The following is a 12,565-nucleotide window of genomic DNA, read 5'->3' as shown; positions in this document are numbered from 1 at the left end:
ACTATCAGGGAGGAGAAACGATAAACAATAATCATTACATTTGAAGCTTAGCAAATTATAATAATAATAATAATAATAATAATAATAATAATAATAATAATAATAATAATAATTTACATTTGAAAAGAATTCAGTCAAACCTTCCTGTGAAGACATGCTCTCTCACACCAAGAATAGTTGGAGGCCGGAGGCCATGATTTCTATGGAACTCCTCCAGAAGATTTCTCATTTTCATTGCCTCCTCAAGGTAGTTGTCCTACAAAACAAAATATAATTTTCCCTCATTGTTGTTATATTGTTTATTCAATAATAAAACGTATAGATTGGATATCCAATGTAAGAAAATAATTGGAAATTTGACATTTAATGTTAAAAAATTACACATGGTTTTAAAATATTTCTCTTCACTATACATTTTTTAACTATACTTTTAATTCTTTTTTAACCCTAAAATACCGTTCTATCAAAACAAAAAAAACCTCACCTTCATCTCTCTCTCTCTCTCTCTCTCTCTCTCTCTCTCTCTCTCTCATTTTCCCTCAGCCACCACCACCCACCACCCACCACCCGCCACCCACCAAAACCAGCCGGACCACCACCCACGATGACCTCAGCCGCACCTCAACCACGCCGGACCACAACCACGTAGTCGGACCTCCAAAAGTTTTATTTTCCTAACAAAAATTTTCATTTTCCTCACTCCAAAAGTAATGGGTAAGTATTTTTTATACAAAATATTGTTGGTTTTTATTATATTTCATGGATCTACACATTATTTGTTGTATTATATCATTTTTGTGTTCTGAAATGAAAGTAGAGTTGATATCCAAACACTGGTTTTTTTTTTGGGTTTTTCGAATTTTTGCGATTTTGTACACCATTGTGCGATTTTTTGTGCTATGCCAACAGAAATCAAAGGTCAGGGATGACTTTCATTCTTTTTGGCGACATTAAACGATCGCCTTGCGATTTTATGCGATTTTAATGGTTTTGCGATTTGTGTGCGATATCTTTACATCATTATGCGATTATTGTGCGACATTGTTTCATTTTTTATTATTTTCTTGTCCTTGCTTTAAACTGAAAATAATAAAAAATGAAACAATGTCGCACAATAATCGCATAATGTCGCACAAGAAAAAATAATATCGCACAATAATCGCACAAGCACAAAATAATATCGCACAATGTCGCACAAAAAACACAACAAGAAAATATAAAAAAAGCAAAAGTATTATCGCATAATGATGTAAAAATATCGCACACAAATCACAAAACTATTAAAATCGCACAAAATCGCAAGGACATTGTTTAATGTCGCCAAAAAGAATGAAAGTCATCACTGACCTCTGATTTCTGTTGGCATCGCACGAAAAATCGCACAATGGTGTACAAAATCGCAAAAATTCGAAAAACCCAGAAAAAAAACCAGCGTTTGGGTACGAACTCTACTTTCATTTCAGATCACAAAAATGACATAATACAACGAATAATGTGTAGATCCATGCAATATAATAAAACCCAACAATATTTTGTATAAAAAAACACTTACCTATTACTTTTGGGGTGAGAAAAATGAAGATTTTTGTGAGAAAAATAAAGTTTTTGGAGGTCTGCCTGCGTGGTTGTGGTCCGACGTGGTTGAGGCGCGGCTAAGGTCGTCGTGGGTGGTGGTCCGGTTGGTTTTGGTGGGAGGTGGGTGGTGGTGGCTGAGGGAAAACGAGAGAATGAGAGAGAGAGAGGGAAATGAAGGTGAAGTTTTTTGGTTTTGATAGAAGGGTATTTTAGGATTAGAAAAAAAAAAAAATTAAAAGTATAGTTAAAAAATGTGTAATGAGTGGGAATATTTTAAAACCATAACTTTTTAGCATTAAATGTCAAATTTCCCAAAATAATTGAGTGTCAGTGACAAAAATAATTATTTGTCAATATCTTGTAATATACAGTATTTTGGATTTACAAATGTGGTTACTACTCTGCAACCACATATCACCATTTTACCTGTGTAAATGGTGTTACACAAACTTAAATTTAAAATTCTTATTTGCTGTAAACTTAATTATGCGGATTGAGTTTTAAACTACTTTATTATGTGTCGATAAGGGGTTAAAAATGTTTGCAACTCCAAAATTATCTTCTTCAATCCCATCAAAACCATATTAAAGGTTAACCTCCATTATGTGGGTGTTTAAATTTCAATGGGTTGACTAAACACAGGTGGATCTTATGTTCACTTGCAAGGCACGCCTTTTTCTATCAAGAAATACACATAGATAGAAATCTAAAAGGCTTCATTCCGAAGCTATTTGCATAGAAGTTTTCTTAGAGCTTGTTTGATACACTCTTATATATTGTATTTTATTGTATAATGTTGTGTTAGATTGTATTTATTATATTAGTATTATTTAATACAACACTATGTTTAGTATTGACTTGTACTAATAAGTTATGTAATATTATAAATTCTTCACAATAAACTTGACCCAACCCCGACCACGACTTGGATCAAGATCCAAACTAGAAACATGCCCCAGACTCGAACTCGAACCGAGACCTAGATTCCAAACTCGAACCAGAATCCCGGACCTGGAGTCGAATACGAACGCAGACCCCAAACCCAAGATCTAGACCCGAACCCTTGACCCATTTGGATGATAAGAGCCTTTTAGGCTCTAAAATTATTGATTTCTCCATAGTTAGAGGATGTTATTTCTTGGTAATTTTAGTGTTTTTCATCGTTTTTTGAATTATTCGGGTTTTGGAAGAAAAGTTATTTTTATGCTGTAAATCACCCAACAGTTGTTAAAAATCTCTCTCAGAATAATTAATGACAAGAAGCATCTCTTCAAAGCAAAGTCCAGCTAGTGCAAATACGATCCCAGCCATTTCGTCAATCCTTTTGCTGAGTACGATGATGGGGATAATGGTGCAACAAGAAATGGCGGTGATCTATGCAACATTATATAAAAATTCCCACCTAGATACTAAATGAATAGTTTTACCAAGACCTTTCTTGCAATCAACCTTTGCAATTGCAACTGCTTCTCTCCCAAATGAAGTAAAGAAAATAATTACAAGAGCCATTAATTTCAATGTTGAAGTAAAGATCTTGATTGAAAATTGTCTCTGCCTCAACACAATTCTTTCAACCCATTGAGACTTTTTATAATTTCAAATTTGTCCTCGAATTTCCACAACAGAGAATGATACCATTTGCATCTTGATAAATCTCATCAAAATGAGCCAAGTAACCCCCTCAAAGCGATACCCAAATGATGGAGAAATAGAGTTCAGAAGACTTAGGTACTTTTATCGTAGGGAAACCTGATCGTGGAGAACCCATCTTAGTTGTTCCTTGTCTCGCAGAGCACCCAACGTTGCCCTATCTGACGTCCCTGGGGTAGATTTGGAGATGCGAGACCCCTGCTGAATTGCCACGTTGATTGAAGAATGGAGAAGTAATGCATTCAATTCAAGTTCACCCCCAAAATTTACTAAGTATAAATTTTGGAGGCCACATGATTACATGGAGGAAAGATCTCAAAATGCAATTGAGTAAAAGTATATGGGCAAGAAAATGAACAACCCAATTGAAGAATAAGTGTAAGTCAGTACATGAACAACCCAAATGAAGAATACTTGGACTTTGTGATGAGAATTTTGAGATACTTGAAGATGAATCCTAAAAATTGTCTGCTATTCAAAAGAAATGACTACAGAGACATCAAAATGTACATTGATGCAGATTTAGCAGGATACATTACAGATAGAAATCTAGTTACATGGAGAAGCAAGAAGCAAGTCGTGGTTGCCAAAAGTAGTACAGAAGTAGAATTTGGGAAGGCATGTGGATCCAAAGAGTACCATCTGATTTATAACTATTGTGACAATCACGCTACCATAAGTATTGCTAAGAATCCAGTGCAACATGACCAAACAAAATATATTGAGATTGATCAATACTTCATCACAGAAAAGATTGATAACTCGATTGTTCAGCTGAACTACACTCCTACTCGTCAACTAATATCCTCACCAAAGCACTTCCAAGAGTCTACTTTGAAGAATTGAGTTGCAAGTTAGTAATATACAATTTGTGCACCCAAACATGAGTATTTCTTAGTTCCTATCTATTTTCAATCTTTCCTAGTTTTTAGCTAATTAGTTGTAACAGTTTCAAGACTCAAAAGCTATATATATGTATATATTTTCTTTTGAATAAATAAGATTTATCCCTTCCGAAGTACTATGTTCCTTGTAGAGTTTTGCCTCCTAAACTTTTCTTTATTGCAAAATTTTCTTAAATTATAAAAATTGTTGCAAATATCCCGTTGCATTCAAGTCATTTATTTAAATAATTTATTGATATAACAGTAACATAACGTCAATCTAGTCCAATTCAACAGTCCAAATAAAAAATAAATACGTAATTAACAGTCTAATGATAAATTATGAGAGTATTTACGTGCATTCTTAGAGTTACTGTTTGTATTTTTAAGAATAATTAGAAATTTTCTCCCTAAAAGTTTGACAATACATCTTCCCCCTAAAATATAGGACTTGTCAAAAATTTTCTTTAAAATATAATAGTTATATAATTATGTCCCTTCTATTAGATTTTGTTTCTTTTACCGTTAAAAGTTATCATTTTTATCTCTTGAACTTTGATCATTCCAAAAATTTTCTCGCTATTATTAAAAAAATAAATTTTAAAAATTATAATATTCAATTAATTCCGAGAAAATCAATAAAAATTATTAAAAAAAATTGATAATAATATTAAATTAATTAAAAAATATTAATTTTACTTAAAAAACCTAAATTATTCCTACAAAATATTTTCAAAATTTATCTTATTTATAAACACGTATATTAAAAAACTAAACCAAAATTATTGAAAATTGAATAAATAATTTAAACAAACTAAGATTTTTTAAAGAAAAAATCATTTATTTATATTTATAAACTCATATCTTAAAAAATAAAGAAAATTAATTAAACAATAAAGATATAAAATTATTTTGAAAAAAAGTTAGATATTAAACTAGAAAAAGGATATGATTACTTAAACAAATTTAGATTTATAGAGAAAAAATAGACTCAAGCTTGTTCCTGTAAAATTTAATTTTTAATATATTTTTTTTATATCAAAATGATTTTTTTTTTAAAAAAAGATAAATAATTTTTAAATCGCTCAATTAATGTTAAAAATTTAATTTCTCTTTTAATTTTCTTCATCATTCAAAATGATTTATTTTTTTGAAGATCTAAATTAATTATCTAAGATTTACTAAAAAAAAATGTTTAATGTTGACGATTTGATAGTTGTTAAATTTTAGGGGACAAAATTTTTAATTAACAAAGATATGTTAGCATTTAAACTGAATAATAGAACGGAGCCTAACAGAAGGACGAAATTTTTGTAAATGTAAAAGTTCAGGAAAATTTTTAACAAGCTGTATATTTTAGGAGGAAGAATCAACATTGTCGAAAGTTTAGGAAAAAAAAATTACTAATTATTCTATTTTTAATGTCAATAAAATAGATCTTATGTAACTTAAAGTTATTAAATAAGTCATTGTACTACAATTATACCATAGATTATAGTCACATAAGCAAATTGTTATAAAAAAATTATAAGAATGTAACTCGATGGGAATATTTGCAATGATTTGCATAGTTTGGGGGGAGGGGTTTGCAACTGAGAAAAGTTCAGTAGGAAAAATTCACAAATATCATAGTTCCGAGTAAAAAAACTTATTTATTTTTTTCATTTAGAGGAATCAATAAAAAGAATTATTTATTCCGAATATTCTTTACTAAATGATGGTCCTTCTTTCATAGTTGAATAACTTGCATTTATTGGCTTGGTTTTTTGAAAGAAAAAGAGCAAAGTCTTGGACTAGAGAGATTGAAGTTGATCTTCTTCACCTTCAGAAGATGAATTTCGGGCGGCTGTATTGATAGACCTTAAGATAAATAAAAAGGATAATTGGGTATTATAATTGGAGAATTGGTGCTATATGAGTAAGGAAGGGATCTAGGTAGAGAATTGTTTGGTTAAGTGAACATTAGCTTTTAGAAGAGTGTTGGGTATCTATAATACCCAGCAACCTTGTTCACTTTATTTTCTATTATCAATATATCAGCTACTATTTTCCATCATTGCTACTATTTGGCTCTTGCCGTGCAAAGTATAACTTGGATAGGACTAACTTCCTATCACAAATCACCTCCCAAGAAGCAAAATGAAGCAACGAGGTGAGACACCTTTCCTGTTGTATCCTCGAACTAAGTCCTCGAGTATGAGAATATTGGGGGCTAAGGATCTCTGGTTTATAAAGCTCCTTGTTACGTTACTTTGTGTTGTAACATATTCATCTTCTCCATTTCTACAATTTATTATTTGCAATTTTGAGTATTGATGTTGCAACATTGATTTAATTAATTTCTTAATTTTTGTATTTCATTATTAATTATGAGTTTCAACTATTCTATATTTATATTGCATTGCACACACACATATATATATATATATATATTTATATATATACACATCTAACAATTAATTCAATGTTGGATAAGAATACAATCTTGTATCCAAGCAACATATTGTACTAATTAACCAACACTACAAAAACTATGTTTACACAACCTGGCGAAAGATACTTATGAAACCAAGTGAAAATTAATATATACGTTCAAATATCTGACCTGATTCATGTCAATAGTTTGAACAGCCTCCCCACGAGTGAAAACTATGGCATGGTTTTGGTTTTCAGGCTTCCCTTCACCAAGTTTTGGATCTCCAGGAAGTTTGATCGAGTATATTTCCTGCATATAAAAATTAGCAAATGAACTTGTTGACAAAATCAGTTCAAAGGAAGCTCTCGCAAGTTAAAGGAAAGAGCTTGCAATGCATGCACACATGATCAGCCACTCAAATACATACACACATGCATCATCAGGAAAACAAGACCACAGGAAAAGATCACAGCTGGAAGCAAAGAATTTGATTTACTTTCATTTTTTAGAAGGTAACTTTCTTTATTCAATAATAATCTTTAGGAATTTTTTCAAACTATATATACATGTATAAATATAAATATGTTTTCAATTCTTACATTTTTACTTTTTTTTTTTAACAAGATTTCATTAATCAACCAACAAATAAACAAACTGCCAAGGCAAAATATAACGAGCCCAACACGGCCTACAACCCAATTTTTTTAATAAAAATGAAATCATTTTCCTAACATCAAGATTTAATTTTTTCCTTTGTAAGCTATACAATCTATACGTTATGTAGAAATATCTTTGTAAATAGCTCGAGTTATTTGTACAGCTATATTTAGGGTGTATTTGACAGCTTAGTTTAGGATGTATTTTTTTTTCCTAATTTCCTTGATTGTTGCCTAATTCTACTATGTAATCAGCCTAAACAAACACAACATTTTCATCAATAATATCAGATTAGAAGTATCATTCACAAATTACTACATGGTATCAGAGCATTTGTACTAAAAAAATCGTTTTTTTTTCTTTCTGCCCCTCTTTAAAAAAATTAGGGTTTAGTTCTTTGAGGCCAATCTTAGAAATCTGGTTTATAGTCCTCTTCTAATCTCACCTCCTATCCAAAAAGCTTTCCACAGCCCCGATCGGCAAAACCCCAAAGTTTGGGATCCAGAACAGTGGCGCTTGAGCCACACGCGCCACGCGCGTGTAGGCGCGTGAGCCATCTCCGGCAATCATTTCTTTGACGTCTTCCTCCCTGGCACTCCCTGCTTCGGCTGTGACTCTTCATCTAGGGTTCTTTGTCGAGTTCTTCACTAGAACAGATTGTTTCTTTGGCTAAGTTTTTTATCTCTAGATTCATTTTTTTTTTGTTTCAATGCAATGAATCCTCTTCGACAGTCTATGCAGCACCCAAAATCACCCTTAACCGAGGCAAATGACAATATTGTGTGTCATCAAGGTTCTACATCTCACACGTTTACTGCTGCCTCCAACAACGGTACTTGGATAGTTGATTCAGGGGCTTTTGACCACATGACGGGTGATTTCTGAGTCTTCACGACCTTCAAACCATCTGCTCATTTCCAAACTGTTAGAATTGCTGGTGGCTCTCTCACACCAGTGATAGGGACTGGTTCTATAACATTATCAGATGACCTTCTCCTTTCATCTGTTCTATTTGTCCCTAAACTGAATTGCAATCTTCTTTCGATAAGTAAACTTACTCGAGATCTACATTGTGTAACTAAATTCTATCCAAATCTTTGTAAATTTCAAGTTGATGGCTCGGAGAAGGTGATTGGCAGTGCTGAAATGCATGATGAGCTCTATATTCTCAAGGCTTCTTCTAAAAGTAAACAAGATCATACATCAAGTTATGGTAACTACTCTAATTTAGAATCAGTTTTCAATTCTGTGTCTGTTTCGAATGAAAATCTCATCATGTTGTTGCATTTTCGACTTGGACATCCAAATTTTGGTTATCTTGAAAAATTGTTCCCTTAGTTATTTGTCCACAAAAGACCAAAATTCTTTTATTGTGAAGTCTGCCAACTTGCTAAACATACTCGAAACTCTTACCCTAGTCTCCCTTACGAACTTTCCCAACCTTTTTCAATGATACATAGTAATATTTGGGGACCATCGCGAGTAATAAATATTAATGGATCTAGATGGTTTGTATCATTTATTGATGACCATACTAGGACAACATGGACCTTCCTTGTGAAAGAAAAAAATCTGATCCTGCTTCAATTTTTCAAAAATTTCATTCCATGATTCAAAATAAATTTAACCAAAAGATTCAAATCTTGAAAACTGATAATGGAAAGGGATATTTCAACTCCATACTTGGTCCATACTTGTTAGACCAAGGAATCGTTCACATTAGTTCATGTGTTGATACTCCACAACAAAATTGAGTGGCTGAAAGAAAAATAGGCATCTTCTTGAAGTTTCCAGATATATCATGTTCTCAAATAATATTCCTAAATAGTTTTGGGGGGAAGCCTTACTCACAGCAACCTACCTAGTCAATCGTATGCCTAGCCGTGTATTAAAATTCAAAGCCCGAAGAAATACTTGCAACATTCCCTCATCTCAGCTTTTTTTTTTTTTTTTTTTTTTTTTTTTTTTTCAGATATTCCATTCAAAGTCTTCAGATGTACAACCTTTGTTCATGTTTATGATCACAACAGAATAAAACTTGATCCAAAATCTCACAAGTGTATCTTCATCGGGTATTCCCACACTCAAAAAGGGTACAAATGTTACTCCCTAATTTCAAAAAGGGTTTATAACACTATGGATGTCACATTTTTTGCACATCAATCTTTCTTTCCCAAATCATGTATTCAGGAGGAGCATTCACATGAATATTAGTTTTGGGAAACTCTTTTGAATCATGAAGTTGTTTTTCCTCAATCTAATGTTATGGTGCACGAACATTGAAGTGCTAAACCTTTTCCTTCCTTGCCTTTTTTCCTTGTCCAACCGGATATCAATCCAGAAAATACATCCAACCTGTCTCCAGAAAACACATCAAATCCGTCATACTCTACACTCAAGCCAACATCACCTTCCTCCTCAAAAAATCCAAACACTCTTTCAAACTCAAGCACAATTTGATATAGGTAACAAAGAACTTTGTGTTTATAGCAGGAGGAAAGTTGGGAATATAGAGGCCAACATGCAAGATAAGAGATGTTCAAACACTCATCAAAGCCCTGTCAACCTTGAAAATCATGAAGGTAAGGATTTTGTGACTCATGAGTTAGTTTCTCCTACTATTGATGATCTCGACCTTCCTATTCCTCATCGAAAGGGTGTCAAAACTTGTACCAATCACCCCATTGAAAAGTATGTTGCTTATGGGAAAGTAACACCTCGTATCGAGCTTTTGTATCTTCTCTTGATCTTATTCAGATTCCCACAGACATTTATGAGGCCTTGAAAGACCCTAAATAGAAGAGTGCAGTCGATGAAGAAACGAATACCCTTGAGAAAAATGGTACTTGGGTTGTCATTGAGTTACCTCAAGGAAAGCAGATAGTTGGTTGTAAGTGGATTTACACCATCAAGTATAATTCCAATGGGAGTATCAACAGATTCAAGGCTCGACTTGTCGCCAAAGGGTTCACTCAATCATATGGTGTTGACTATCAGGAGACCTTTGCTCCCGTCTCGAAACTTAATATAGTAAGAATCTTGTTATCACTATTTGTAAATGTTGATTGGCCTTTATATCAGCTAGATGTAAAAAATGTTTTTTTGAATGGGGATCTCGAAGAAGAAGTCTATATGGAAATTCCACCAGGGATGAAGAAACACTACAGTGGTCGAGTAGTGTGCAAACTTCTCAAATCCCTTTATGGCTTGAAATGGTCACCTCGGGCATGGTTTGACAAATTTGCAAAGTTAGTTGTCAAACATGGATAACTCAAAGCTAGGCTGATCATACTCTATTTTTCAAGTTCTGTCCAACTTGAAAGCTAGCAATTCTCATTGTATATGTGGATGACATAATATAAACTGGAGATGACACAGAAGAAATTTTAGATCTCAAAAGACTTCTTACCTCAGCTTTTGAAATCAAAGACCTAAGAACCCTCAAATACTTTCTTAGTATGGAAGTAGCTCAATCGAAAGAAGGAATTGTTATATCTCAGTGAAAGTATTTCCTAGATCTTCTAAAGGAAACTGCAATGATTGGGAGCAAGCCAGTTGACACTCCCATGGATCCAAACTTGAAAGATAATCGAAGAGAGGGGGAGCTATCAAAGATTAGTAGGAAAACTAATCTATCTCTCTCATACAAGACCAGATGTCGCCTTTCATGTCAGTGTTGTTAGTCAACAAATGCACAATCCTTGTGAGGAATATTTGGAAGTGGTGTATCATATTCTAAGGTATCTGAAAATGACACCAGGTCTGGGTTTGCACTTCAGAAAATACAACAATCGAGACTTTGAAGTTTACACAGATTCTTGTTGGGCTGGAGAGCTGACTGACAGACGATCAACAAGTGGTTATTGATCATATGTATAGGGTAATTTAGTTACTTGGCGCAGCAAAAAGCAGTATGTAGTCTTAAGGAGTAGTCTAGAGTCAGAATATCGAGCTTTGGCCTTAAGTATTTGTGAAGGGATGTGGATCAAAAGGCTTATGAATGAAATCAGTGATAGTCAAGCTGCAATTAGCATTGCTAAAAATTCAGTCACCATGGCACAACTAAACATGTTGAGATAGATAGACACCTCATTTCAGAAAAGGTGAATTCAAAGATCATTGAACTCAACTACATCCCTACAAAGAAACAAATCGCTGACATTCTAACAAAGGCCCTACCAAGAACAAGTTTTGAAGAATTCAAATCCAAGCTGGGTTTGTATAACATATACAATTCAACTTGAGGGGGAGTGTAGAAATATCTTTGTAAATAGCTAGAGTTATTTGTACAGCTATATTTAGGGTGTATTTGGCAGCTTAGCTTAGGATGTATTTTTTCCTAATTTCCTTGATTGTTGCCTAATTCTACTATGTAATCAACCTATATAAACACCTCATTTTCATCAATAATACCAGATTAGAAGTATCATTCACAAATTACTACACGTTATACCAACTTTAATCTCATTGACTATTTACAAAGTAGTAAAAGAGAATTCTTCATTTACACAGTTGTTTCAATTCCTCCATATGTTGTAGATACTACCAACAAGACAAGCATAATAAATGCTCATACTCTGCCCTTTACCCTTGCTCGATAACCAACTCAAGCAACCATCAAAATTCAAAGGCCAAGATTTGATACCTAGCCACTCAAAAACCGTAGTAATCACCTGCCTTAAAAAAACACAGCCAAAGAAAAGGTGTTTATGGTTCAACATTTCAGAATTACAAACTGGACAGCTAACATTATCCATCACAATTTGAAATCTTACAAACTTATTTTTGATAAGCAATTGATCATTAACCACTTGTCATAACATGAACTTGTGCTTCGGCAGGCTATTTCTACACCAGACTGCCTCTTTATAGCAGGCTTTCCCCACCTGCAATGTACTGTTATAAACAGAAGCTGCACTAAATTTACCATTCTTCCCTTCAGCAATGAGGATTGCAGCATTAAATTTCACTCTTAGGTGACACAATTTGCGCCAATACCAGCTAGCATCCGTGGTTTGATTGTAGTCCCAGATGTTTGTGTTCTTTAAATACACCACATTAACCCATTTTCCCCAAATCAAATCATGTTTGTTCATCATAGCCCAAATATACTTTGTTAGGATTGCTCTGTTCCAAGTAACACTATCCCTAAATCCAAGCCCTCAATGAGACTTTGGATAGCAGATTTTTTCCCAAGAGGCTATATATGTATTTCGCTCCTGTTACCTTTGACACCCCACAGAAAATCCGCCAAGTATTTAAGAGGATAGGAGCCCTCCTCTAACTGAATATCCTCAAGAATAGCTTGTTTATCCACATCATGAACGCCCACCAAGAACACTTGGGACTTAGCTAAATTAGCAACCAGCCCTATTGTTTTGCT

General features: G+C 33.5%; 1 protein-coding gene across 1 annotated transcript in view; it reads right to left on the bottom strand.

Moving 5' to 3' along the window:
- LOC115709473 (callose synthase 10) overlaps positions 1-12,565 on the bottom strand; it is a 125,371-nt gene that overhangs the window by 20,393 nt on the left and 92,413 nt on the right. Inside the window, exons 35-36 of the mRNA XM_030637591.2 lie at positions 6,715-6,834; positions 141-256 (exon numbers count right to left, since the gene is read on the bottom strand). Coding sequence (XP_030493451.1) covers positions 141-256; positions 6,715-6,834 — 236 coding nt within the window. The remainder of the gene's footprint in view (positions 1-140; positions 257-6,714; positions 6,835-12,565) is intronic.

This window comes from Cannabis sativa, chromosome 7 (assembly GCF_029168945.1).
Source record: "Cannabis sativa cultivar Pink pepper isolate KNU-18-1 chromosome 7, ASM2916894v1, whole genome shotgun sequence".
Taxonomy (NCBI): Eukaryota; Viridiplantae; Streptophyta; class Magnoliopsida; order Rosales; family Cannabaceae; genus Cannabis; species Cannabis sativa.
The sequence above is the reverse complement of the archived record's forward strand: the minus strand, read 5'-3'. Positions and strand labels throughout refer to the sequence as shown.